The following is a 24,782-nucleotide window of genomic DNA, read 5'->3' on the forward strand; positions in this document are numbered from 1 at the left end:
TCCGACGTCGTGGGACCCTCCTTTGTAACTCTGCGTGGACTCCGGTTCACAAATCTTCCAAGTGCCTATTTAGGTACTTCTGCGGTTGCTGCCCGCTTCTGTGGGGGCTCTCTGAGTTGCTGAGCGCCCCCTCTGTCTCCTCCTCCAAGGGGCGACATCCTGGTCCTTCCTGGTCCCCAGCAGCACCCAAAAACTTCTACTGCGACCCTTGCAGCTAGCAAGGCTTGTTGGCGGTATTTCTGCGTGGGAACACTTCTGCAATCTTCATCGCGACGTGGGACATCTTCCATCCAAAGGAGAAGTTCCTAGTCCTCTTCGTTGTTGCAGAACTCCAAGCTTCTTCCACCCGGAGGCAGCTTCCTTGCATCTTCATCTGGTGTTTTCTGGGCTCCTCCCCCCGGACACTATCGTGACTCTTGGACTTGGTCCCCTTGCCTTGCAGGTCCTCAGGTCCAGGAATCCACCTTCAGTACCTTGCTGGTGTTTGTTGTCCTTGCAGAATCCCCCTATCACGACTATTGGGCTTTTTTGGGGTAGTAGGTGTACTTTACTCCTACTTTTCAGGGTCTTGGGGTGGGGTATCGTGGACACCCTGTCTGTTGTCTTACAGTCCCAGCGACCCTCTACAAGCTCCCATAGGTCTGGGGTCCATTCGTGATTCGCATTCCACTTTTGGAGTGTATGGTTTGTGTTGCCCCTAGACCTATGTTTGTCTATTGCAACCTATTGTAATTCTACACTGTTTGCATTACTTTTCTGACTCTTATTTACCTGTTTTGGGTTTGTGTACATATAACTTGTGTATATTACTTACCTTCTTACTGAGGGTACTCACCGAGATACTTGTGGCACATTGTCATAAAAATAAAGTACCTTTATTTGTATTAACTCTGAGTATTGAGTTTTCTTATGATATTGTGCATATGATATAAGTGGTATAGTAGGAGCTTTGCATGTCTCCTAGTTCAGCCTAAGCTGTTTTGCCATAGCTACCTTCTATCAGCCTAAGCTGCTAGAAACACCTCTATTCTACTAATAAGGGATAACTGGACCTGGCACAGGGTGTAAGTACCACAGGATACCCACTATAATCCAGGCCAGCCTCCTACAATAACATCAAAGATAGCTAAGACAAATAGTCAATAAGGGTTATTACTTGGAGGGGTAGAATAGAATCTATCAAGATAATGATTCCCCGCCCTCATTAAATTTTTAATCAGCATGTCTCCCATATAACTTTCAGACACCATTTGTACTAAAAATAGACATTTTACTTACCAAATTCCTCAGGAAGTCTAAAAACCCAGAATTGCCATAAAAAAACTTAGACTCCCTAAAACACTTGGCTGCCTAAACTTACCCGACTACTGGAGATATCAACATGCCTTCCTAGCGAAACAGGGGAGCCACTGTCCCTAACCAACATCAACCCCTCACTGCCATTTCTAACTATTGAAAACGCTCTTGCTAAACCCTTATCCCTCACTTCATTCCTAACACACCACTCTATAAACATTCTATCCAGCACAGGCTCTCTGAAAAATTGACAGACTACCGAACGAAATTGAACACTCATGTCTAGCCTCGCAATGGCACAATGAAAACTTAAAACTAGAGGGGAGAACGATGTATATAGAGAAATGGGTAGAAAAAGATTGTCCTGGTGAGAAATATCTGCACCCCCTACTGTTCTCTCAAATTAAAGACAAATTTGTCCTTTTGACCTAAACAGCATCGACTTTTTTTTTTTTTAGGAAATGGTAAAACACTTATAGCTGAGCATAAACCTACAACCCCCTGACCTACCCAACATATTAGAAAGATTTACCAAAGGCGGTCATCTAGCTTCCAAACTGTACTCCCTACTATACCCACAAAAACCTCACTAAATAATCTAACACAAGACAAGTGAGAAACTCTACTACCAGACTCCAACAATACTCCAAAGGTCTCACTGGACTGGCTAGCTACCTGGAGTAATCTCACTTCCAACATAATAGCCCCATCACTAGCACAAAGCAGACACTGGATTGCCCATATGGCCCACTGGACTCCAGCCAAACATTATAAACTAGGCCTCTGGGCTCCTGGCGCATACTGGAGCTGTGAGAAGGAAACAGGGGACTTTAAACACATGCTAATGGAGTGCACCCCCACCAAAAAAAAATTGACAGGACATCAGCAGTACAATATTTCAAAAGCTTCATGCAAAATGGACTTAATACACTGGATATCCTCCCCTCTGATATTAAACAGGCATTAAACAAAGAGGAACGTCTCCTATGGGACATTCTAGTCACAACTGGCCTTAAAGTTACCCTCAATAAATGGAAAGACTCATCCAAACTATCCACCCACACAAGGTGGGAATGGGTCCAATCTACCAGAACTGCCTGTAATGTACTAACCTTATACTTGAAGACAACACCAATGAAGAATTGTAAACGCCAGTGCAAACTAGACAATTATATGTCTCACTCTTCTATGTAACCAATATCATCTGATCACTCAATCATTCATGCATTCACCCACTCATTCTCCCACCCTTCCCCTTCTATCCCTACTCTCCCACCTCTCCTCTCCCTACCCACCACCCGTTCCTCATGTGCTCCCGACTTTTTGCCCCTTATCACCTTTTTCTTCTCTCATCTCCGCTCTTCTACTCTGTTTCATTCACCTAAAACTGAGGTACCTTAATCATTCGTCAAAGAAAGGGGGGATTGGGAGGGATAAAGGTCCAGTGTATATCCTCCAATGCAAGTTTAATAGTAACGTAATACACTGTTCCTAAGAAAGCCAGGGGACTGCAGGATGAGTGCTCTAGGGTCCCATAACTCAGGAGCACGAGTCCTCACACACCCAATTGGATGTCATGCTTCATCATCGGACAAGCTCCTCGTCAGACTGGCGCTGCAATGTCTGACGGGCACCACCCAATGGGGGGCTCTTTGCCGGAGATCTTCTCGATGATGCCGCTCTCGCCCTCAGGTAGATAAAGGGGGAAGACACCGAGGAGGGTTAGAAAAAGAAGAAAGAATCTAAAATTGGCTCTGAACCCTGTCTCGTTTTGACTTTATTCTATTGATGTCGGGTAGGGGCCAAGATTAAAATACTCAACAAAAGAGTGAAACAGAGGTAATGCTCAACCACTCTCTAACTGTATATCTCATAGTGGGGGGTCAGGAAACTACAGGACCCCACCTCTGTATTGGGTCGACATGTTTCGCGTCTCAGCGGTCCATATGGATCCAATGACGCTTCCTCAGGACCTAGTGTAAACGAAACTCCTCCAACTGTAAGCTAAATTGGCTAATTATAAATCAGAACTGACAGTCAAAACATTAGATAACGTCAGTCACTTACAATAGTCCATTGTGGCCATAAATTCTGTTCCTATTCGTCGCCCCTCCCATTTAGAGTAAGGGCTTCCTGGGATCACGCGGGCCTACAGCCAGATGCGCATACCAAATTGTGGATGCCTGGTTGCGGGTGGATACACCTACCCTAGTCGCGCTCCCGTAGATGGATCTACGGGCCCGCGTGATCCCAGGAAGCCCTTACTCTAAATGGGAGGGGCGACGAATAGGAACAGAATCTCAATTCCAAGTGACAATTTTAATGGGGCGATCAGTAAACCATTGGATGGAGATGATGGTGCGCCAAAACTTGCCCAATTGGAAATTAGGGGACTGTACCACAAGTTTGATACAAAATTCATGGAAACGAGGAGAAAGGTTATTATTACCAGCCATTAAATGCCATTCCGAGCCATTACAAGCCATGTTGCCATTGCATGCTGTCACTTTGTTACTCTGCCCGAAGACTTTGCTGTTTGATTCTGCAAACCATCCTTACTTTGCCTTGCCCGATTCTATACTTTTCCTCCTTATGAGGGAAGTATTCCCTTTTGTCCGGTCTTGCTGAATTTTGCTGTGTTTCCTGGCTGATGGCGAATCAACTGATGTCCTGAGGACGAAGACTGACTCTGTATGCTGACCCATTACAGAGGGTAACTATATGATGATGAAATTGTAATTGTCTATTTGCCTTTCCTTTCTAGGTACCAACTGCTTCTTTTGACCGAGACCATAGATAGATGTTTTCTAAATTTGTGTTGCCAAAATTGTTTTGCATGAAGCCCAACATGCCAATGCTAATTCGAGGTTAGTTAAAGGGTTCACTAAACGGACGCAAATAGACAAATGACTGAACCTACGCTCTGTTGAACAATGCGCTAATGATACTCTGCTAAAGGTTAACCCATGTTGACTTTGTGTTATGTTCTAATGTTCATGATCTTTGCTTTGATGAAATCTTATTCGAGTTGTTATATTCTTACAGTACTGATGTGTTTCATGGTATTGAGACTAATAAACTTGCTAGTAGAGTGTAATCAATAGGGAATAAACACCATAAACTTGTTAAAATCTGGCGTGGTTATTCATGACTGAAAGGTCATGGTGGTGTTAGAGTCTTATTAATGTCATTGATTAATTTGATTGAATTGCTACTGTGATTATTGATGAGGTTATTGATTATTAATTGACATGTTGACTAGTTATCTAGTCTTAAGGAGACTTCAATCAGGGTCAAAAGATTCATCGGCCTAAAACGAGTCCCAGAGTACATAAATTATCTAGATTGGGACGCGTTATCAATAATGAAGTACGAGCTGGTTAGACGAACCTCGTTAGTCCCACTGAGAATTGTACCTAATGTCCTTGATGCAAGGTGTTGCCCTGCATTGGTTCCAATGAGAAGCAAAGAAAGCTGAGATTCAAGGTCCTGTGTAGAAATGCGTCACACGCTGTCGGCGCAGCTGATCAGGAACTTCAATGCGAGCAGTTGCATCATGCTGCATCAGTTTCAATGAGGCCACCAATCTATAGCTGCAAGGGGCTGCGATGCAAAGTTCTGTGTCAAGGTTAGCACATCTCCTGGATTAGCCTAACTGCTCACCCACACTACCACAAAAACAGAGCATTAGGTGGTCTGCTTGTTTATCTCTAGATACCAAAGTGGGGTGTGTGGACTCCCTGCACAGCGCACATCGTTTTCGTACACTATATAGAGAGCCAGCCTACTACATTATGGTGCCACCTTAGTACCCTCCAGAGGGCTGGCTTAAGAATGCACACTAAATATGCACAACCCTTTGTGGCATAGTCAGTGCACAGCCAAAGGGTGTGTTTGCCCCTGTACCCACATCCATGATATGAGGCGGGTGTAGAGACAAAGGCATTTCCTTGTTTGCATGGAGCCATGCACTTATGCACATGAGGGGATGCACTCTGAAGATAATGCTGGCTCTACATGTGCACCAGCGCTATCAGTACTGCAGAAGGTGTGGCACCTTTCTGTAATACCATAGTACCCTGAGGGCGCACAAAGCGGCTGTTGTACCCCTGTGGGCACTTTGTGTAATAGGGCCCCAGAAGGTTGCCTATCTGACTGCAATTACCAGCTTTACAATTGCCAGGCCTGAACATTGCTCTGAGTAGTGAAAAATACTACTTTCTTTTTTCCAAGTATGTTGCTGTATTTTAATTTTTTTAGCCAATGAAAGTAAAAGATTGACATGAAAATAAACAGTTACTAAGAACACAGTGTGCAAAGAAATTAGTGTTGGGAAAAATGCATGGAGTAAATAGCTTGTCTTCCCCTACTGCAAAGATGCAAAGGCTTGGGTGTGGTAACAGGGACCTCCTTAGAACTACTATTACAATATGCTTGGTATCCAGATGCTTGTATCGATGCCTACAATGCTTCAAATGATCATGGTTGGGGGTCAACCAGTATATACATCAGTTCTTACTCTCCAATAACTCTCCACGTGTTCTGTATGACTATTTGGAAGAAATATAATGTAAAGCTAGAGCTTGTAGGTTACCCCCAGAATTGACAACAACTGGGCCTCCCGAACGCGCCCCTGGCCCACCCAGATAAAAATTCCTAGAACAGGGCTTGATACATACACTGCAGGAAGCTGCACGCTGAAAGCAGACTAAATCTAAGGCCGTGCGCAGATACATGTAGATGTATGCTGCACCTTCTAATAGCGACTGGTGTATAAAATACAAGCATTGCACAGAAAGGAGTCATAGCAACAAGGTGTGTTAATCTGGCCTAATTGCAGAATGAGCAGCGGTGGGGCCCGCACCCCGTTACCTGCTGAGTGCTTTCATGTTGTGCTGTCTCAGCACCTCCTCTTCGTAACTCAGAAGCTTCAGTTTATCCAGCAGATCCTCCATAAGTACAAACATGTGGTAGACGGCTCCAGGGCCGCGCTCTTCCTCCTCCATCCGTCGACCCTCTTCTGCCATGGTGCTCGCAGTGACCAGAGAGCGCTCGGTTACCATCAACGCTAGCTCTTGGCAACAATGTCGCATAGCATGATCACAAACTGAGCCCTGCGCATGCGAATTTTTCACCGTTAGTCCTTTCCGGTTTTCCTAGGTTTCTTGTAGTCAGTAGCACTTTCGGGTGAGATAGGATTGCAGGTTCCGATTAGCTCAAGTTAATCCTTCTCCCATTGGCTGGCAGGCGTCAGTATGGGAGTCACACTATGATTGGTTGGAATGGTGGCATCCGACCGCAATAGCTGTCCGGAAATACGAAGAAATAGAATTTATGGAAGGGGCAGAAGTTAGTGAGTGGGATTAAGTCGGGGTCCAAGATGGTCAAATATATTTAACGTCCTTGCTAAACCCAAGCGTTCGAGCTGGCATTTTTCGTGCATTTTCTATTTGTTTAGGCGTGTTATGTTCAATTAATTCACAAAGTCAGGGTCGTCCCTCGGAGCCAGTTATATTGGACGTTGTGTAGACAAGGGAAACCAAAGTATGTGCGTTTCATAGCAGCCACGTTTTTATAGATTGAGTAAGAGTGATATTTCTATACTGCTAGTGAGCGAATCAGTGACATTCTCCTTCTAAAATCTAAATGTGTGACTAGGGTAGCACCAGGCATGTTTTCTACCCCCCCTGAGCGGTATTTTAATGTCCGGGCAGTGCAGAAATTAAGAAAACCACCGAAAGCTCGTTTTAACCCCCTTAGTGACACGGGAAGATGTACTGCTCCGCCAAACACACCATCTGCAAATTCATAGAGAGATAACTTTTGCGATTTCCGAAGACCTGTTCATTTCTGCAAGGGGACAAATACAATATGTGTCCCATCAATTGCACCAATGATGTTGAGGATATGTCCCATTGCATAGAAGTCAGCCTTCACAGTGTCCAAATCCTCCAAGTGGGGGAAAACAAAGCTGCACATGTGTTTGATAAGGGGCAGACAACACTCTGGTCAGCACTATTGAGAACATTGGCTGTGGCATTCCTGCTGCCAAGCCCACTGTCACTTGGAAAGAACCATGGAGCACTGATAGCACTTGCACAAGAGGGGGGATCCCAGTGGGGTGACGTATAGCAGATATAAGGTCAGGCTCCAATTGGGCACACAGCTCTGTGATTGTGGCCCTGTCAAGTCTATAGGTGAGGATAATGTGCCTGTCCACCATTGTCGCCAAGTCTACCAGGGGTCTGTACACGGTGGTATGTCTCCATCTCCTATTCATCCACAGCGGTTGCATTCTATGGGGCAAAAGAGTGAGCAGCTGGTCATTATCTGTACATTGTAACCACTACAGTACAATGCATATTGTTATTCGTACAATATTATGGTGGCATATGTCCACAATGTGAAAATGTGAACTGTGACAAATTTAGGATCCATGGCCTGCCCCCCCCCCCTCTTGAAATGGCGTCCACCTGTTGAGGTACTGGGTTTTTCAGAACCGGTACTGATCCCGTAACCCAGCGGTGCCAGGGTACACCCAAAGACCTCGGGTACTTTCCTGATTCAGACCACAGAAACTCAGAGTCTTCTAGGTGAAGTCAAAGATCGAATTTATTGGCTGCAACCAAGTGACAAGCGTCCTAGAAGTACAACAGCACGGTTTGTATGTTCTCAGGAGACTGTGTTTCAATGCAAAGTCAGGTTTCCTTATATACAGTTTTTTAAGCTTCAGGCAAACATTCTTGACATTTAGGTTGGTCATTCACATGTTTTCACTACAAAGGAAAAAACAGTGTCATGATGAAACCTCATATTTCATGTCATCCAACCCATAATAAATTACCCGGCAAGGCCTAGTATTTTACATCAGATAAGTGTGGACCCCCAATAAAAACGGGCACCTCCCCCTCGTAAAGTAAGAAGAAGAAAAGAGCAGGTGCAGGTGTGAGCAAGATTAGGCAGGGTGTGTGAGCGATAATAAGGGTTTTATGGCATGGTGTGCCTTGATGCTATCTGATTCGGCCACTGGGAGAGGGACTGACCAAACAGGTTTGGCCTGAGGCAATGGTTCCAGCTTGCCCAGGTCAGAGAAAAGTCAATCAAGGTGTACGTGTCCTTGGAATCAAATCTGACTGTATTATAAGCCTATGTGAGGGCAACTTTTAAAAATGGCTGCCGTGTATAAAATGGGAGCCACGAGTGCAGGACGAAAATGGCGATTTCGAGGTGAAAACGCTGCTGGAATTGAGCGAAAATGCTCATGTTTAGTGTACTAGTCATTATCGGTCTTTTGATACTAAAATCGTACTGCTGTGGCAAAGTAAATTACATGGGTCCAGAATTTTTAGAACCACACTGTCCAATATGGAGGGACAGGTGGAAGTGAGGTAATTCCGCTGACATTGTGTGTCGTTGCAGGAGGCGGTCGAGAACCGCCGTGCAACTCCTCCTTGGTTATCATTGGGCCCTATGGGTTACTGTGGCCAATGGTGATGTACGCCGGCGGTGACAGTACGTACCGCCCCGGATGTGACCGTCATTTTCTATCTGTTGACTCACTTGATACCTGACCTTCAACAGGAGAGGACCTACACTGTATGTGTTGCTGTGACCTGTGTCTGGAACTTACCATGGCTCGTGTGACTGGGGAAAGGGCCCCTGCCTACGGAGTTGGAGAGACTGGTGGATGGGGTCCTACCCCAGTACCGACTGCTGTATGGGCCTTCAGACCAACAGGTGAGTACACTGTGAGCACGATGCATGGGGTATGAATGCATGGAGTGGTGTGTGTGTGTGCAGGCCTCGTGTAGGGAGGGTGGGTGTCCCCTGGGCAGCGTGCAGCATGTATGCAGGGCCATGGCTGTGCTAATGGGGCTATGAAGGGGCAAGTGGGTCATGGGTCTAACATGCAGGACGTTCTGACTAATACCTTTCCCTGTGTGTATTTTTCTGCAGGTTAGTGCACATCAAAAGAAGGGTATATGGCGTGCCATCGCCAAGGATGTGCGGACCCTAGGGGTCTACTGCAGGCAGAGCACCCACTGTCGGAAACGGTGGGAGGACCTGAGACACTGGGCATGGAAGACGGCGGAGGCCCAGTTTGGGATGGCCTCCCAACGAGGAAGGGGTGCCCGTCGAACCCTGACCCGCCCTGATGGCCCGCATACTGGCGGTGGCGTATCCGGAGCTAGGTGGGTGTTTGGGGGCATCACAGCAGCTACAAAGAGGTGGGTACAGTGCCCTTCATTACAACTTACGCCTGGTGGGGTGGTAGCCAGGTGGGGGATGTGGGCCTGTGGGTGCCCCTAGGCCAGGCCTGACATTGCAGAGTAGGTCTAATGTTGGGCAGGGTTCTGATGTGATATTTCTTCAACCTAGCTAGTAGGCATCCACAACTGGGCAGGGGTGTGTGGGTCTCAGGTATGCTTCAGTTGGCAGTATATGTCCCTACCCATGGCCTGGTGACAAGCAATGTAACTGATAGTGCATTTCCTAGTGTGTAGGGCTGCCCCCTGTGTGTGAGTGTGTTGTGTAAGCCAACGGTGGTGTTGGACCCCCCACTGACCAAGTGTATCCTTTGTCTCTTCCCCCCCTTTTTGTTTTGTCATCCTGTCCTTATGTATATTAGCCTCATCTGGTGGAGGAGCAGAGGCACCAGTGACAGAGGGAGCTGCATCCCACATGACCCAGGAGGCCAAGTCCACTGAGGCTGAGAGCACCAGTGGGACAGAGGGTGAGGGGAGCACCACAGCGGAGACTGGAGGGGACAGTTCAGACACGGATACCTCCTCCGATGGAAGCTCCCTCGTGGAGGCGGACACCTCTGTGACTACCCCAGCTACAGGTACACCTGCCACCCCGTACCAGCACCGCCCTCCCGGCAGTCCCTCAGTGAGTAGCCCATGCCCGCTCACCCAAGAGGGGGTACCTGCTGCCTTGAGTGAGGAGGCTACTGACCTTCTGCGATCCATCTCTGTTGGGCAGTCAACCATTGTGAATGCCATCCAGGGGTTGGGAGCCCAAATACAACAGTCCAGTGCATTTCTGGAGGGCATTCACTCTGGCTTGGCGGCCCAACAGAGATCAATCTAGGCTCTGGCCTCCTCTCTGATGGCAGCCATTGTCCCTGTTTTCACCCCCCCCAAACTTCCCCTTCCCAATCCGATTCCCCTCAAACCCAACCTATCCCAAGCACATAGGCAGACGAGCATGCACACAGGACAACACACAAGAGTGGACATGGTAAACACAGGCACTCACACAAACACCATCTAGATGCAGACATACCATCCTCCACTGTGTCCCCTCCTCCTTGTTCTCCACCTCCCTCCCAGTTGCATCAACACTCACACCTGCATGCAATACATCCTCATCCACTACCCCCATCACCAGCACACCTATCAGATCACACACCTCACTGGCAGTCACCACCCCCACATCCATGCACACGTCCCCTGTGTCATCTCCCACTGTGTCTGTGCCCTCTCCTCCCAAATTACACAAACGCAAGCACTCAGACACCCAACAGCCATCCACCTCACAACAGCATCCAGCCCATGCACCCAAATACAGCAGACTGACACCTCCTACAACCACTCCCTCTTCCTCCACTCCCAAACCTTCTACCTTATTCCGCCCCAATGTCCCTCAGAAGCTTTTCCTCTCGAACATTGACCTCTTTTCACCTCCCGTCCTTCACGTCAGGCCAGGGTGGTCAAAACCCAGGAAAGCACCTCAGCTACCCAGATCACGGGCACAGTAGTGTCCCCAGCATCTCCAGGTGTGAAAGGATCCCGGCCACCAGCCAGCCAGACAGACAGAAAGGGTGCCTGCCCCAAGTGCTGCAGGAAGGAAGGGTAAGGAGCCTACCCCAAGTGCTGCAGGAAGGAAGGGCAAGGAGCCTGTCTCAAGTGCTGCAGGAAGGAAAGGCAAGGAGCCTGCCCCAAGTGCTGCAGGAAGGAAGGGTAAGGATCCTGCCTCAAGTGCTGCAGGAAGGAAGGGCAAGGAGCCTGGTGCTGGGACTCAGTCGGAGCCCCCACCACCAACCATGGTGGTGCAGCCGTCCGAGGCTGCAGGGGATGGGCAGGAGCTTCCCCCCACTACCACCAGCACCATTGAGCAGCCATCGGAGGCTGCAGGGGATGTGCAGGAGCTTCCCCCCACCACCACCAGCACCATTGGGCAGCCATTCAAGGCTGCAGGGGATGGGCAGGGGCTTCCCCCCCCCACCACCTCCAGCAGCACCATTGGGCAGTCATCCAAGGCTGCAAGGGATGGGCTAGAACCTCCCCCCACCACCAGCAGCAGCATCATTGGACAGCCGTACGGGGCTGCAGGGGATGGGCTGGAGCTTCCCAACAACCAGCAGCAGCAGCACCACTGCCACCACTGAACAGCCATCACCGCTGATGGACATTCATTAGACCTGCATCCATGGGCTGTTGTGCGGCCTGACCCCTGCAACTCCAGTGGGTATGACACCCACCTGAGAGACTGCGACTTTGCACTCCCCAATATCTGCATCACAGGGCATGATGCCCCCTCCAGAACCAGTGGAGATGCCATCCACTCACCCTTTCCTCCCCAGGATGAAGCTCACAGGGCACGATACCCCCTCCAGAACCAGTGAGCAAGTCACCCACTTGAGAGACTGTGGCCTTGCACTCCCCAGGACCAAGCACAGGGCATGCTGACCCCTCCATTGCCAGTGGGCAAGTCCCCCACTTGAGAGACTGTGGCCTTGCACTCTCCAGGACAAAGGACAGGACATGTGGCCCCCTCCAGAGCATGTGGGCAAGTCACCCACTTGAGAGAATGTGGCCTTGCACTCCCCAGAAGAGCGTAATGGGCATGTTGCCCCCTCCAGGACCAGTGGTGTTGTTCCATCTGTCAGCTGAGGTACCCCCCCATTCCCCGTCTCCCTGAGGTGCCTGCCTATTTTCGAGCTGTTGCCCCTGCAGTGTTCTCTCTGTGTTGATGCAGGAGTAAAGTGGGGCCTTGGACTTTGTAATGTGGCCCTGTGGCCCACGAATATTGAGGACTGGGCATTGTCCCTACATTTGTAAATATGTATATACTTTGTGATTTGGATGCAAGTATTTCTACTTTTTTTATCTTATTAGACTCCCTTTCATCAATTCCTTGTGTCCTTGCATTATTCCTGAGCGGTATGGGGTAAATATGTTATATTGCTGCATCTGCTTTTGTGTATGGTGTTGTGGGTGTTGCTTGTGTGTCAGTCTCTTTTTCCTCCCCTGTGTGCTAGGCGGCTGTACTCACCGTGGTCGTCTTCACCGTTGTTGGTGTTCGTAGTGGAGCAGCACGTAGAAGAGCATTGGGAAGACATGCAGCTCGGGCTCCATGGCGGCGTGGTTCTTCCCAGAGTCTCCACAGGTGAGTCGTTTCCCAGGCTTTTGATGTCGTTGGGACCGCCACGGAAAAGGTGGCGGATTGGTGTGTCATAATACAGTGGGCGGAACATTGTCTTTCACCTGGCTGTAGGTGGTTACTGCTGTGGTGCCTGTTGATTCCGCCCTGGCGGTCGGTGTGTTAAAGTGGCTGTCTGTCTAAGCGGTTTCCACCATGGTCATAATTAGGCGGTATTTACCGCCGCCCTGTTGTCGGTATTACCGCCGCTTTATCACCAACCGCCAAGGTTGTAATGAGGGCCTAAGTGTTTTCTCTTCCTGAGTGGGTGGAGATAGATTTATGAGCGAAAAATTACTACAGCCAAAAAAATATAACCTGAAGTAAATTCAGCATCACAGAGGGCCACTCACTTGTACTGCAACAACCTCTTATCCAACAAAATGAAGGCAGAGATTTAAAATAGAACTCCATAACTAATAATGCTAAAATAAGTTAATTTATTTTGACTTTATAAATATATATATATATATATATACATTTAGCATGCAATGGATTCTAGAACAGAAAAACGGCGTTTAATGGCGCAGGAAGCTTTCAAGGACATTGCAACTAATTCCAAAACTGATAATGGGGGCACAGGTCAAGCCCCTTCAAATGTTAAAGCTAAATTACGTGAATGGGAGAAATTGTCTCGGAAGGAAATAAATAAATGGTGGGAAGTGGTGACTTTGAAAAAATACATGGAAGTAAAACGCATACCTAGAGGCTTGAGAATAAGAATTATGCCAAGTTACCAAGATCCCACCAGTGCCCTTTTGGAAGAATGGGGAACATATATTTTGGAGTAATCAAGAGGTTTAGTTGAATTCTAATTAAGCATGCAGAGATAGCATTGGATAAAATTCAAAATTAGTTAAAAAATCTTGAACAAGATTTGGATTCTCTAACTCTGACTGAGGAAGAAAAGAAAATTAAAAATGATTTAGGTTTGAAGCAACATGAAGAAACTGTTATAGCGCATAAGCAATTTAAATTTCAGAGAGATAAACAGCATTACGCGGAAGAACATTTTTTCACATTTTCGCGCACATTTCAGAGTGCAAATCATGGAGCTCAACTCGATTCGCACACAATCTCAAAGATCGGAAAACTCAAGTATTGAATCTCTTTCTGTGCATTGTGATACCAGTGCAAGTGAGGATGGAAGTGTAACATCACATGAATCAAATCCCACACTTTTAAACGAAATGCGCCTCGCCCTCCAACAACAATCCAAGGACCAACAGAGCAGCACACATGGAAAAGGACGAGGACGGGGCGAAAGAAAAACAAACGCACAAGAAGGGGACAGAGGGGGAATTCAAAGAAACACCAGAGCGAAAACTGCAACATTATTCAAGAATTAAATGTGATAAATCTCTCTGATAGAGTAATGTCATCACAAGAAGAGTCCTTATTGAAAAAAGGCCAGAATTTTTGTCCTGACATTGACTTAGTACAGACACGCATTGACTTATACAAATACATACGGAAAATAAAATCGGCAAAGTTTCACAAAGATGCGAATCTGATCAGTAAAACATGCATCACCACGCCAACCTATGAACTAACAGTACAAGATAAAGATACCTTAATGACTTTAATAAATCTGGATTGCACGCAAGAGGAAGAGCCGATTAGCGAATCACAGGCAATAATACCATTAGGAGCAGGCCTAACTAAAAAATGACCCAGGTCCAAGTTTTGTCCAGCATCACCAGCAGGAAATAAAATGTATTTATTTGCTGAAATTGTTGTTGATGATTTATATAAAACAGAATGGAATTGTGGTAAAAACAACTTGACAAAAACAGAAGTACAAATTCTGTGTGATTTACAAAGAGATGAAACTTTAATAATTAAACCCGCAGACAAAGGCGGGAACATTGTAATTCAAGATAAAAACAGATATGTACAGGAAACATATTTAATTTAAAAAGAAGCTAATCGCATCAAGCTACTACTAGTAACTTTTCACGTGCTGGCAGAGTTCTCTGACACTGGGGTGGAGCTCCCCCTATGGTAAAATAAAAGGAAAATTTAAACAGTTTATTATGCTTAACCCCTTTGGTGCCTTGGACGAGGTGGTTCCCGTGTGCCTGGGACGAGACCACCTCGTCCTGCACCGGGCCCACGGGGGAAGCGCTAGCGCTCCCCTGTGAGCCCCCCACCCAGACCCCCTATCAGGGATGAAAGGGGAATCGCTTCCCCTTTCACCCCCCACCTCCCCAGTGACGTCTGATGACATCAGCACGCAAATCGTGCGCTGACCTCATCAGAGGTCAGCTCGGATCGCGCTGAAAGCTTGGAAGCGCCCCACCTCCCAAACCGGGAGGTGGGGTGGGAGGGACAAGAAAGGAAAGTAAAGACCTTTCTTTTCCTTTCTTGTCTCTCACAGCATTTCTGCTGCCTGATCGCGATGCGATCGGGCAGCAGAAATGCCCACTAGGCACCTCATTGTTAGGCCGATCTGACACCACTAGACACCAGGGCTAAAACGGTTTTGTGTTTATTTTTATTTTGTTATGTTTGGGGAGCAACCCCTTAGGCAAGGGTCGCTCCTGGGGGGGGGGCAAATTATTTTTAGGCCATTTCTGCTCCCCCAGGGGCAGATCGGCCTTATATAATTAGGCCGATCTGCCCCCGGGGGGCAGAAACCACTAGACACCAGGGATTATTTATTTTTATTCATACTTGCACATAAGGGGAGCGGCCCCTTGGGCAAGGGCCACTCCCCAGGGGGCCAAATTATTTTTTGGCCATTTCTGCCTCCCCTGGGGGTAGATCGGCCTAATATAATTAGGCCGATCTGCCCCCCCGGGGTGGCAGAAACTACTAGACACCAGGGATTATATATTTGTATTCATACTTGCGCTTAAGGGGTGCGGCCCCTTGGGCAAGGGCCGCTCCCAGGGGGCCAAATTATTTTTAGGCTATTTCTGCCCCCCCGGGGGCAGATCGGCCTAATATAATTAGGCTGATCTGCCCCCGGGGGGGGGCAGAAAACCACTAGACAGCAGGAATAAAAAATTTTTGTTTATTTTTTTATGTTTGGGGAACGGCCCCTTAGGCAAAGGTCACTCCCCTGGGGGGGGGCAAATTGTATTTAGGTCATTTCTGCCCCCCTTCAGGGCAGATCGGCCTATTTTTGTTAAGCCAATCTGCCCCCAAGGGGGGCAGAAACCTCTAGACACCATGGATTGGTGTGTGTGTATGTGTGTGTTCTGTTTGGGGGCAGCCCCTTGGGCAAGGGTCGTTCCCCATGGGGGCACATAACTGTTGGCCATAACTGCCCCCCTTGGGGGCAGATTGGCCTATTTTTGGAAGGCCCATCTGCCCCCAAGGGGGGCAGAAAGCCCACCAGAGACGATTTGCTTTTCAAAATAAGAGGCCATACGCCCACCACAAATAAATGGGGCTAAAGTTGTTTTGCCCACCAGTGGGCAGATTGGACAATTACCATCAATCCACACCCCGGGGGGACGGAAAGTCTGTTAGATGCCAGGAAATTAAAAAAATAAAAGAAAATAGTGGGTTGGTGGCTATCAACCAGTATGGGCCTGGTTATGCCCCCCACCCGAACTGAAGGGGCTAACAGTCTTTTAGCTCTCCCCCACACACTAAAACACCTTATCCCATGGTAAGCAAGAGGACATTTGTTTATTTTTGGTTTTTGGTTTACATTTGGGCCATGAGAGCTTGGTAACTCTCAAAATCGTCCCACTTGGAATGGTGAGGGCTGCAGTTTTTTTTTACTTTGGGATGCTGTCATGTAGAAAAATCCACAAGACCTAAACAGAACTGAAAACTAAACATCTGGTTGATTCCAGGGTGGTGTGCTTCACATGCACCCGCACCATTCCCTTACCCACAATGCCCTGCGAACCTGCAACTTTGCTGGAAAGCACACATTTTTCCCACATTTTTGTGATGGAACCTTCCGGAATCTGCAGGAATCCACAAAATTCCTACCACCCAGCATTGTCTCATCTACACCGATAAAAATTCTGCAGCACTTGACAGCCTAAAAATGTTTTTTTTTCAAACTGCCCTTTTGGACCCACTTTGGTTCCCCCTCAATTTTGACATGTTTTTGGCTCTTCACTGTCACAAGCACTTGGCCCTCCTACACAAGTGAGGTATAATTTTTACCGGGAGGCCGAGGGGAACGTTGGGTGGTAGGAAATTTGTCCCGGTCCAGTGATCCCACACAGAAATGTGGGAACAATTTGATTTTTTTAGCTCAATTTGAGGTTTGCTGAGGATTCTGGGTAAGAAAACACTGGGGGATCCACGCCAGTCACACCTTCCTGGACTCCCTTGGGTGTCTAGTTTTCAGAAATATCTGGGTTTGGTAGGTTTCCACAGATGGCTGCTGAGCCCAGGACCAAAAACGCAGGTGCCGCCCGCAAAAACAGGTCGTTTTTTATTTGATAATTGTGATGTGTCCATATAGTGTTTTGGGGCATTCCTGCTGCAAGCACAAGGCCTACCCACACAAGAGAGGTACTATTTTTATCGAGAGTCCTGGGGGAACGCTGGGTGGGAGGAAATTTGGGGCTTCTCTCAGATTCCAGAACTTTCTGTCACCAAAATGTGAGGAAAAGGTGTTTATTTACCAAATTTTTCAGGTTTGCAAAGGATTATTGGTAACAGAACCTGGTGAGAGCCCCACAAGTCACCCCATCTTGGATTCCCCTAGGTGTCTAGTTTTAAAAAAATTCAAAGGTTAGGTAGGTTTCCCTAGGTGCCGGCTGAGCTAGAGGCCAAAATCCACAGGTAGGCACTTTGCAAAAAACACCTCTGTTTTCTTTGGAAAATGTGATGTGTCCACATTGTGTTTTGGGGCATTTCCTGCTGCAAGCACAAGGCCTACCCACACAAGTGAGGTACTATTTTTATCAAGAGTCTTGGGGGAACGCTGGGTGGGAGGAAATTTGGGGCTTCTCTTAGATTCCAGAACTTTCTGTCACCGAAATGTGAGGAAAAGGTGTTTATTTAGCCAAATTTTCAGGTTTGCAAAGGATTCTTGGTAATAGAACCTGGTGAGAGCCCCACAAGTCACCCCATCTTGGATTCCCCTAGGTGTCTAGTTTTCAAAAAATGCACAGGTTAGGTAGGTTTCCCTAGGTGCCGGCTGAGCTAGAGGCCAAAATCCACAGGTATGCACTTTGCAAAAAAACACCTCTGTTTTCTTTGGAAAATGTGACGTGTCCACATTGTGTTTTGGGGCATTTCCTGTTGTGGGCACTAGGCCTACCCACCAAGTGAGGTATCATTTTTATCGGGAAACTTGAGGGAACGCTGGGTGGAAGGAAAGTTGTGGCTTCTCTCAGATTCCAGAACTCTCTGTCACCGAAATGTGAGGAAAAAGTGTTTTTTTAGCCAAATTTTCAGGTTTGCAAAGGATTCTTGGTAACAGAACCTGGTGAGAGCCCCACAAGTCACCCCATCTTGGATTCCCCTAGGTGTCTAGTTTTCCAAAAATGCACAGGTTAGGTAGGTTTCCCTAGGTGCCGGCTGAGCTAGAGGCCAAAATCCACAGGTAGGCACTTTGCAAAAAACACCTCTGTTTTCTTTGGAAAATGTGATGTGTCCACATTGTGTTTTGGGGCATTTCCTGTTGTGGGCACTAGGCCTACCCACACAAGTGAGGTATCATTTTTATCGGGAGACTTGGCTCCTCTCAGATTCCAGAACTTTCTGTCACCGAAATGTGAGGAAAAAGTGTTTCTTTAGCTAAATTTTGAGGTTTGCAAAGGATTCTGGGTAACAGAACCTGGTGAGAGCCCCACAAGTCACCCCATCTTGGATTCCCCTCGGTGTCTAGTTTTCAAAAATGTGCAGGTTTGATAGGTTTCCCTAGGTGCCGGCTGAGCTAGAGGCCAAAATCTACAGCTAGGCACTTTGCAAAAAACACGTCAGATTTCAATGTAAAAATATGATGTGTCCATGCTGCATTTCCTGTCGCGAACATTAGGCCTACCCACGCAGGTGACGTACCATTTTTATCGGGAGACTTGGGGGAACACTGAATAGCAAAACAAGTGTTATTGCCCCTTGTCTTTCTCTACATTTTTTCCTTCCAAATGTAAGATAGTGTGTAAAAAAGACATCTATTTGAGAAGTGCCCTGTAATTCACATGCTAGTATGGCCCCCCCAGAATTCAGAGATGTGCAAATAACCACTGCTTCGCAACACCTTATCTTGTACCCATTTTAGAAATATAAAGGTTTTCTTGATAACCCATTTTTCATTCTTTATATTTCAGCAAATGAATTGCTGTATACCCAGTATAGAATAAAAACCCATTGCAAGGTGCAGCTCATTTATTGGCTCTGAGTACCTAGGGTTTTAAATGAACCTACAAGCCCTATATATCCCTGCAACCAGAAGAGACCGGCAGATGTAACGGTATATTGCTTTAAAAAATTTGACATCGCAGGAAAAAGTTACAGAGTAAAATGGCTGTTTTTTTCACCTCAATTTCAATATATGTTTTATTTCAGCTGTTATTTTATGTAGGAAACCCTTGTAGGATCTACACAAATTACCCATTGCTGAATTCAGAATTGTGTCTACATTTCAGAAATGTTTAGCTTTCTGGGATCCAGCATTGGTTTCACACCCATTTTTGTCACTAACTGGAAGGAGGCTGAAAGCACAAAAAATCATAAAAATGGGGTATGCCCCAGTAATATGCCAAAATTGTGTTGAAAAATCGGGTGTTCTGATTCAAGTCGGGCTGTTCCTGAAAGCCGAGAAGCTGGTGCTTTTAGCACCGCAAACCATTTATTGATTCCATTTTCAGGGGAAAAAACACAAGCATTCTTCTGCAGCCCTTTTTTCCCTTTTTTTTTTTAAAAAAAAAAACGAAATTTTTGCTGTATTTTGGCTAATTTATTGGTCTCCTTCAGGGGGATCCACAAACTCTGGGTACCTCTAGAATCCCCAGGATGTTGGAAAAAAGGTCGCAAATTTGGTGTGGGTAGCTTATGTGGGCAAAAAGTTATGAGGGTCTAAGTGCGAACCTCCCCAAATAGCCAAAAAAAAAGGCCTGGAACCTGAGGGGAAAAAGGCCTGGCAGCGAAGGGGTTAAAAAACAGTAAACATATCTGTTTGTTGAATTTAAATGTAAATGAATGTTTTATATTTGTATTGAATGTAGAACAAAATACAAAATGCTATAGCTCTATTAACTTACTTTTGAAATATATATTTCTTAATTGTAAATATATTGAATATTTTTAAAATATTTATTTAAAAAATGTTAAGGCACTAACTATGCATTAAAATTTGGAGGTTACACATAGAATGTAAATTCACTCAATTATTAAATAAATAATAGTTACTTTTTGTAATAAAAGGCTGCTAATGAAGTTATTATAAATGTATTCTTTTATCATAAAATACTATTTACTTTGTATTTATATATATCCTTTTTTACATGAAATTACATTATTTTTTATGGAGTTCCATTTTAAGTCCCTTCCCCATTATTTTCTATGGGTGTGTGTTGCAGCATCAGTGCTGGCCATGCGTGTTGTTGGACTTGCTCCTGGTCTGAGCTGGCATACATTTACTACTGATTTGGGAACTTTCTGGCTGTAGTAACTTTATAAGTTCAGTTTACGAATACCAATGGGCTTACTCTTTTGTTAGGGAGTGTCTGCCCCTCCCCATGTCCTCCCACTTAGTAATAAGTATTCGCCTTTCTCCAACCACTTCCATAGTCCTACTCATCTATTCTACTAATTAGTAAACTTACACAGGTGAGGACCTCACCACAGAAAAGATAGGAAAGGTGAAGATTTGCACTTGTAGGTTTGCAAATTGCATTTGGTAGCAAGTAGGCAGTCACTATAGTAGCACTACTTTACATACTACAAAATGTAGTTGTGAATCAGCCCCAAGTCACATAAAAATACCACGATCAGGTGGTTATTACAGAGGTGGGCGATGGCATTTAAAGCTTCCTTCAGTAATTAATGCAAGCTAGCCAGAATTCTCAGGAGGCTCCATAAATCAAAATGGACTGTTCGTACAGAGCTACTGCCATGAATGCTTGCTGACATACCACTCTAGACAAACTCACAAGAGTGCATTATTTTTTAGAAAAAAAGAGATCATGGACCTTACTAAGGTGTGGGGTGTTTCAGTTCAAAGGACGCACATTGGCTCTCTTTCAAGATCTACCTCCAAATATACTCTGGAAAAGCTAGGACCTTAAACTGAAAACAGAAAAAAAGTGATGGATGGAATGTTTGAATTAATCTAGCTACTCAGGCCACAACTCAATCCATTGTTTTTTCCCACTGTGTCACTGTGGATTATACTCAGCAAAATGCAAATCAGCCTTGACTGATATGCCAAAAATGGCCATGGCTTGCTTGTGTTCTGGTTCAGGGAGGACATGGCCTGGCAGTTCAAGCTGGTCTGTTTCTCCTTCAGCAGGGTAAAGATTGATCTGCATATGGCTGGGCTCAAACTGAGGTGATAAGGTGTGCAAAATAACAATGTACTGGGATGAAGCCCCAAGTAATTAGCAGTGGCTGAGATCAATCCATAAATCACTTTTTTGTATACTTCAGTGGAATTTTAAACTGGTCACTGATTTCCTGAGTACAAAATACAAAACGTTCCAATACAGAGAGGACTGTGCTTTCCAATTCATCTTTACATGGAAAGACATAAAGCACAAAATCAGGCCCTGTAGGAGACATGCTGACTGATCTATCTGCAAAGGATTAGGATCCGAGTACTGGAAAACCCCAAAAAATTGATGGCGTACAAAGTCCAGCATGGCAGAAGGTCTCAATTAAGCACAGGTGCTGCCAACCACCGTACAATCTATTGTTAAAGCAAGGGAAGTTATTTTGCAAAATCTTACGAGGTATAGTGGCCTCAGTGATATTTGCCAAATCTCCTCTGACTGTGCAGACCTTTGAAGGGACCAGGACCTTCTTCATTTACACTTCACCCACAAGGGATTTATTAATTTTTAGGCAAGGGTATTAATTTTAGTGGGAACAGCAGGGGTAGGGTGTCCACTATAAGTCTAAAAGGGAGCAAATCACTTGTCAAAGGCTAGACACAAATGTCACTGATTTCTGATTTCAGACTGGCATCAGTTGCCTGAGGTAGGGCAACCCCTTCTAGTAGTTGCCACCCTGCACAGTACAGACATGTGAAACGTGAACGTGTCCCAGAAAATAGAACCAAATGAGGAAAATTACAAAGACTTTTAAAAAAAGCCTCATATGCTAAAATGTGGCTTCCAGGACTGGGTGGCAAGAGGATAATTAAGAGGCAAAGGAACCAGGGGCTTAATCACCTAGAACTGAATTACATAGAATATAACCTGGGGTTGGGAATCCAGACACAACAGGTCTGGAAGAAGATAATGGAGAGAAAAATCAGGGACAACCATCTACCTGGTGCCCTATTCACAGATTGTGAGAAAGTAGCCTCTTTCTAGCATGGTTAAACCCACTTTTGGCCTGTTTGTGAGTGTGTGTCAGTGTGTTTTTATTTTGTCACTGGGATCCTGCTAGCCAGGACCCAGGTGCTCATAGTTTGTGGCCTAGTTTGTGTTGTAAGTAGTGCTTAACTGTGTCACTAAGGCTCTGCTAACCAGAACCTCAGTGCTTATGCTCTCTCTGCTTTTAAATTTGTCACTAGGGGCTAGTGACTTCATTTACCAATTTCAATTGGCACACTGGACCCCCCTTATAAGTCCCTGGTATTTGGTACCTAGGTACCCAGGGCACTGGGATTCCAGGAGATACTTATGGGCTGCAGCATTTCTTTTGCCACCTATAAGGAGCTCAGAAAAACCCTTTCACAGGACTGCCACTGCAGCCTGCGTGAAATAGTGCACACATTATTTCACAGACATTTTCACTGCACTTAAGTAACTTATAAGTCACCTATATGTCTAACCTTCATTTACTGAAGACTAGGTGCAAAGTTACTAAGCGTGAGGGCACCCTTGCACATAGTTCAGGGCCATTTCTCCGGACTTTGTGAGTGCAGGGACGCCATTACACGTGTGCACTACAATACCTATATAAAGCTTCACAATGGTAACTCAGATATGGCCATGTAAGGTGTCTAAGATCATGGAATTGTACCCCCATTCCAAATCTAGTGTTTCGGAGCCAATTCCATGCATCCTAGCGGCTCCACCATGAACCCCCAGTACTGCCAAACCAGCTCTCTGAGATTTCCACTGCAGCCCCACCTGCTGCCATCTCACAAACATGTTTCTGCCCTCCTGGGGACCGTGCAGCTCAATTCCAGGAAGGAAGAACAATGCATTTCCTTTGGGAGGAGGGTGTTACACCCTCTCCCTTTAGAAATAGGTGTTACAGGCTGGGGGCGGGCAGCCTCCCAGAGCCCCTGGAAATGCTTTGAAAGGCACAGATGGTGCCCTCTTTCCATAAGCCAGTCTACACCAGTTCAGGGACCCCTTGTCCCTGCTCTGGCACGAAACTGGACAAAGGAAAGGGGAGTGCCCATCTGGTGCCCAGGGCTCCTCCAGTGTGTCCCTGGCATTAGCCATCTTGGATTCCAAGGTGTGGGGACACTCTGGAGACCTCTGCGTGGCCAGTGCCAGCAGGTGATGTCAGAGACCCCTCCTGATAGGTGCATACCTGGGTAGGAAGCTAATCCCCCTCTCAGGGCTATTTAGAGTCTCTCCTCTGGGTGTTTCCTCAGATTCAGCTTTCAAGACTCCTCCAGGAATCCTCTGCATCCTCTGCGTCAGCTTCTGACCGTCGGATAAACCACAGATTGTAGGAGGCTGGCCTGGTTTGTAATGGGCACGCTAGGTACTTACACCTTCTACCAGGTCCAGTTATTCCTTAATACTAATATGTATGCAGTGTTCTAGCAACTTAGGCTGTCTAGAGGTAGCTGTAGCAGAGCAGCTTAGGCTGACTTAGGAGACAGGCAAAGCTCCTGCAATACCACTATACTTACACAGTACTTATACACAATAAAAGACAATACTCAGTGTAGGAAAGTACCATCTTGCCTGGCATGTTACCCCCATATTTCACTGTATATATGTTGTTTTAGTGTATGTGTCACTGGGACCCTGCCAGCCAGGGCCCCAGTGCTCATAAGTGTGCCCTGTATGTGTTCCCTGTGGGATGGCTGTCTCACTGAGGTTCTGCTAACCAGAACCTCAGTGGTTATGCTCTCTCTGCTTTCCAAATTGTCACTAACAGGCTAGTGACCAATTTCACCAATTCACATTGGCATACTGGAACACCCTTATAATTCCCTAGTATATGGTACTGAGGTACCCAGGGTATTTGGGGTTCCAGGAAATCCCTATGGGCTGCAGCATTTCTTTTGCCACCCATAGGGAGCTCTGACAATTCTTACACAGGCCTGCCACTGCAGCCTGAGTGAAATAACGTCCACGTTATTTCACAGCCATTTACCACTGCACTTAAGTAACTTATAAGTCACCTATATGTCTAACCTTCACCTGGTGAAGGTTGGGTGCTAAGTTACTTAGTCTGTGGGCACCCTGGCACTAGCCAAGGTGCCCCCACATCGTTCAGGGAAAATTCCCCGGACTTTGTGAGTGCGGGGACACCATTTCACGCGTGCACTATACATAGGTCACTACCTATGTATAGCGTCACAATGGTAACTCCGAACATGGTCATGTAACATGTCTAAGATCATGGAATTGCCACCCCAATGCCATCCTGGCATTGGGGAGACAATTCCATGACCCCCGAGTCTCTAGCACAGACCCGGGTACTGCCAAACTGCCTTTCCCGGGGTTTCACTGCAGCTGGTGCTGCTGCCAACCCCTCAGACAGCTTTCTGCCCTCCTGGGGTCCAGCCAGGCCTGGCCCAGGAAGGTAGAACAAAGGACTTCCTCATAGAAAAGGTGTTACACCGTCTCCCTTTGGAAAAAGGTGTCAGGGCTGGGGAGGAGTAGCCTCCCCCAGCCTCTGGAAATGCTTTGATGGGCACAGATGGTGCCCATCTCTGCATAAGCCAGTCTACACCGGTTCAGGGATCCCCCAGCCCTGCTCTGGCGCGAAACTGG

The 24,782-nt window shown here is 46.4% G+C and overlaps 1 protein-coding gene across 2 annotated transcripts in view; it reads right to left on the minus strand.

Moving 5' to 3' along the window:
* IFT57 (intraflagellar transport 57) overlaps positions 1-6,531 on the minus strand; it is a 192,967-nt gene extending 186,436 nt beyond the window's left edge. Inside the window, exon 1 of one of the 2 annotated variants that reach the window (XM_069204792.1) lies at positions 6,169-6,531. In XM_069204792.1, coding sequence (XP_069060893.1) covers positions 6,169-6,389 — 221 coding nt within the window. In that variant the 5' untranslated portion in view covers positions 6,390-6,531. The remainder of the gene's footprint in view (positions 1-6,168) is intronic. The other variant, XM_069204793.1, reaches the window with a different exon arrangement.
* Between the last annotated feature and the right edge of the window lie 18,251 nt (positions 6,532-24,782).

The sequence above is a fragment of the Pleurodeles waltl genome, chromosome 8 (genome assembly GCF_031143425.1).
Source record: "Pleurodeles waltl isolate 20211129_DDA chromosome 8, aPleWal1.hap1.20221129, whole genome shotgun sequence".
NCBI classification, from domain to species: domain Eukaryota; kingdom Metazoa; phylum Chordata; class Amphibia; order Caudata; family Salamandridae; genus Pleurodeles; species Pleurodeles waltl.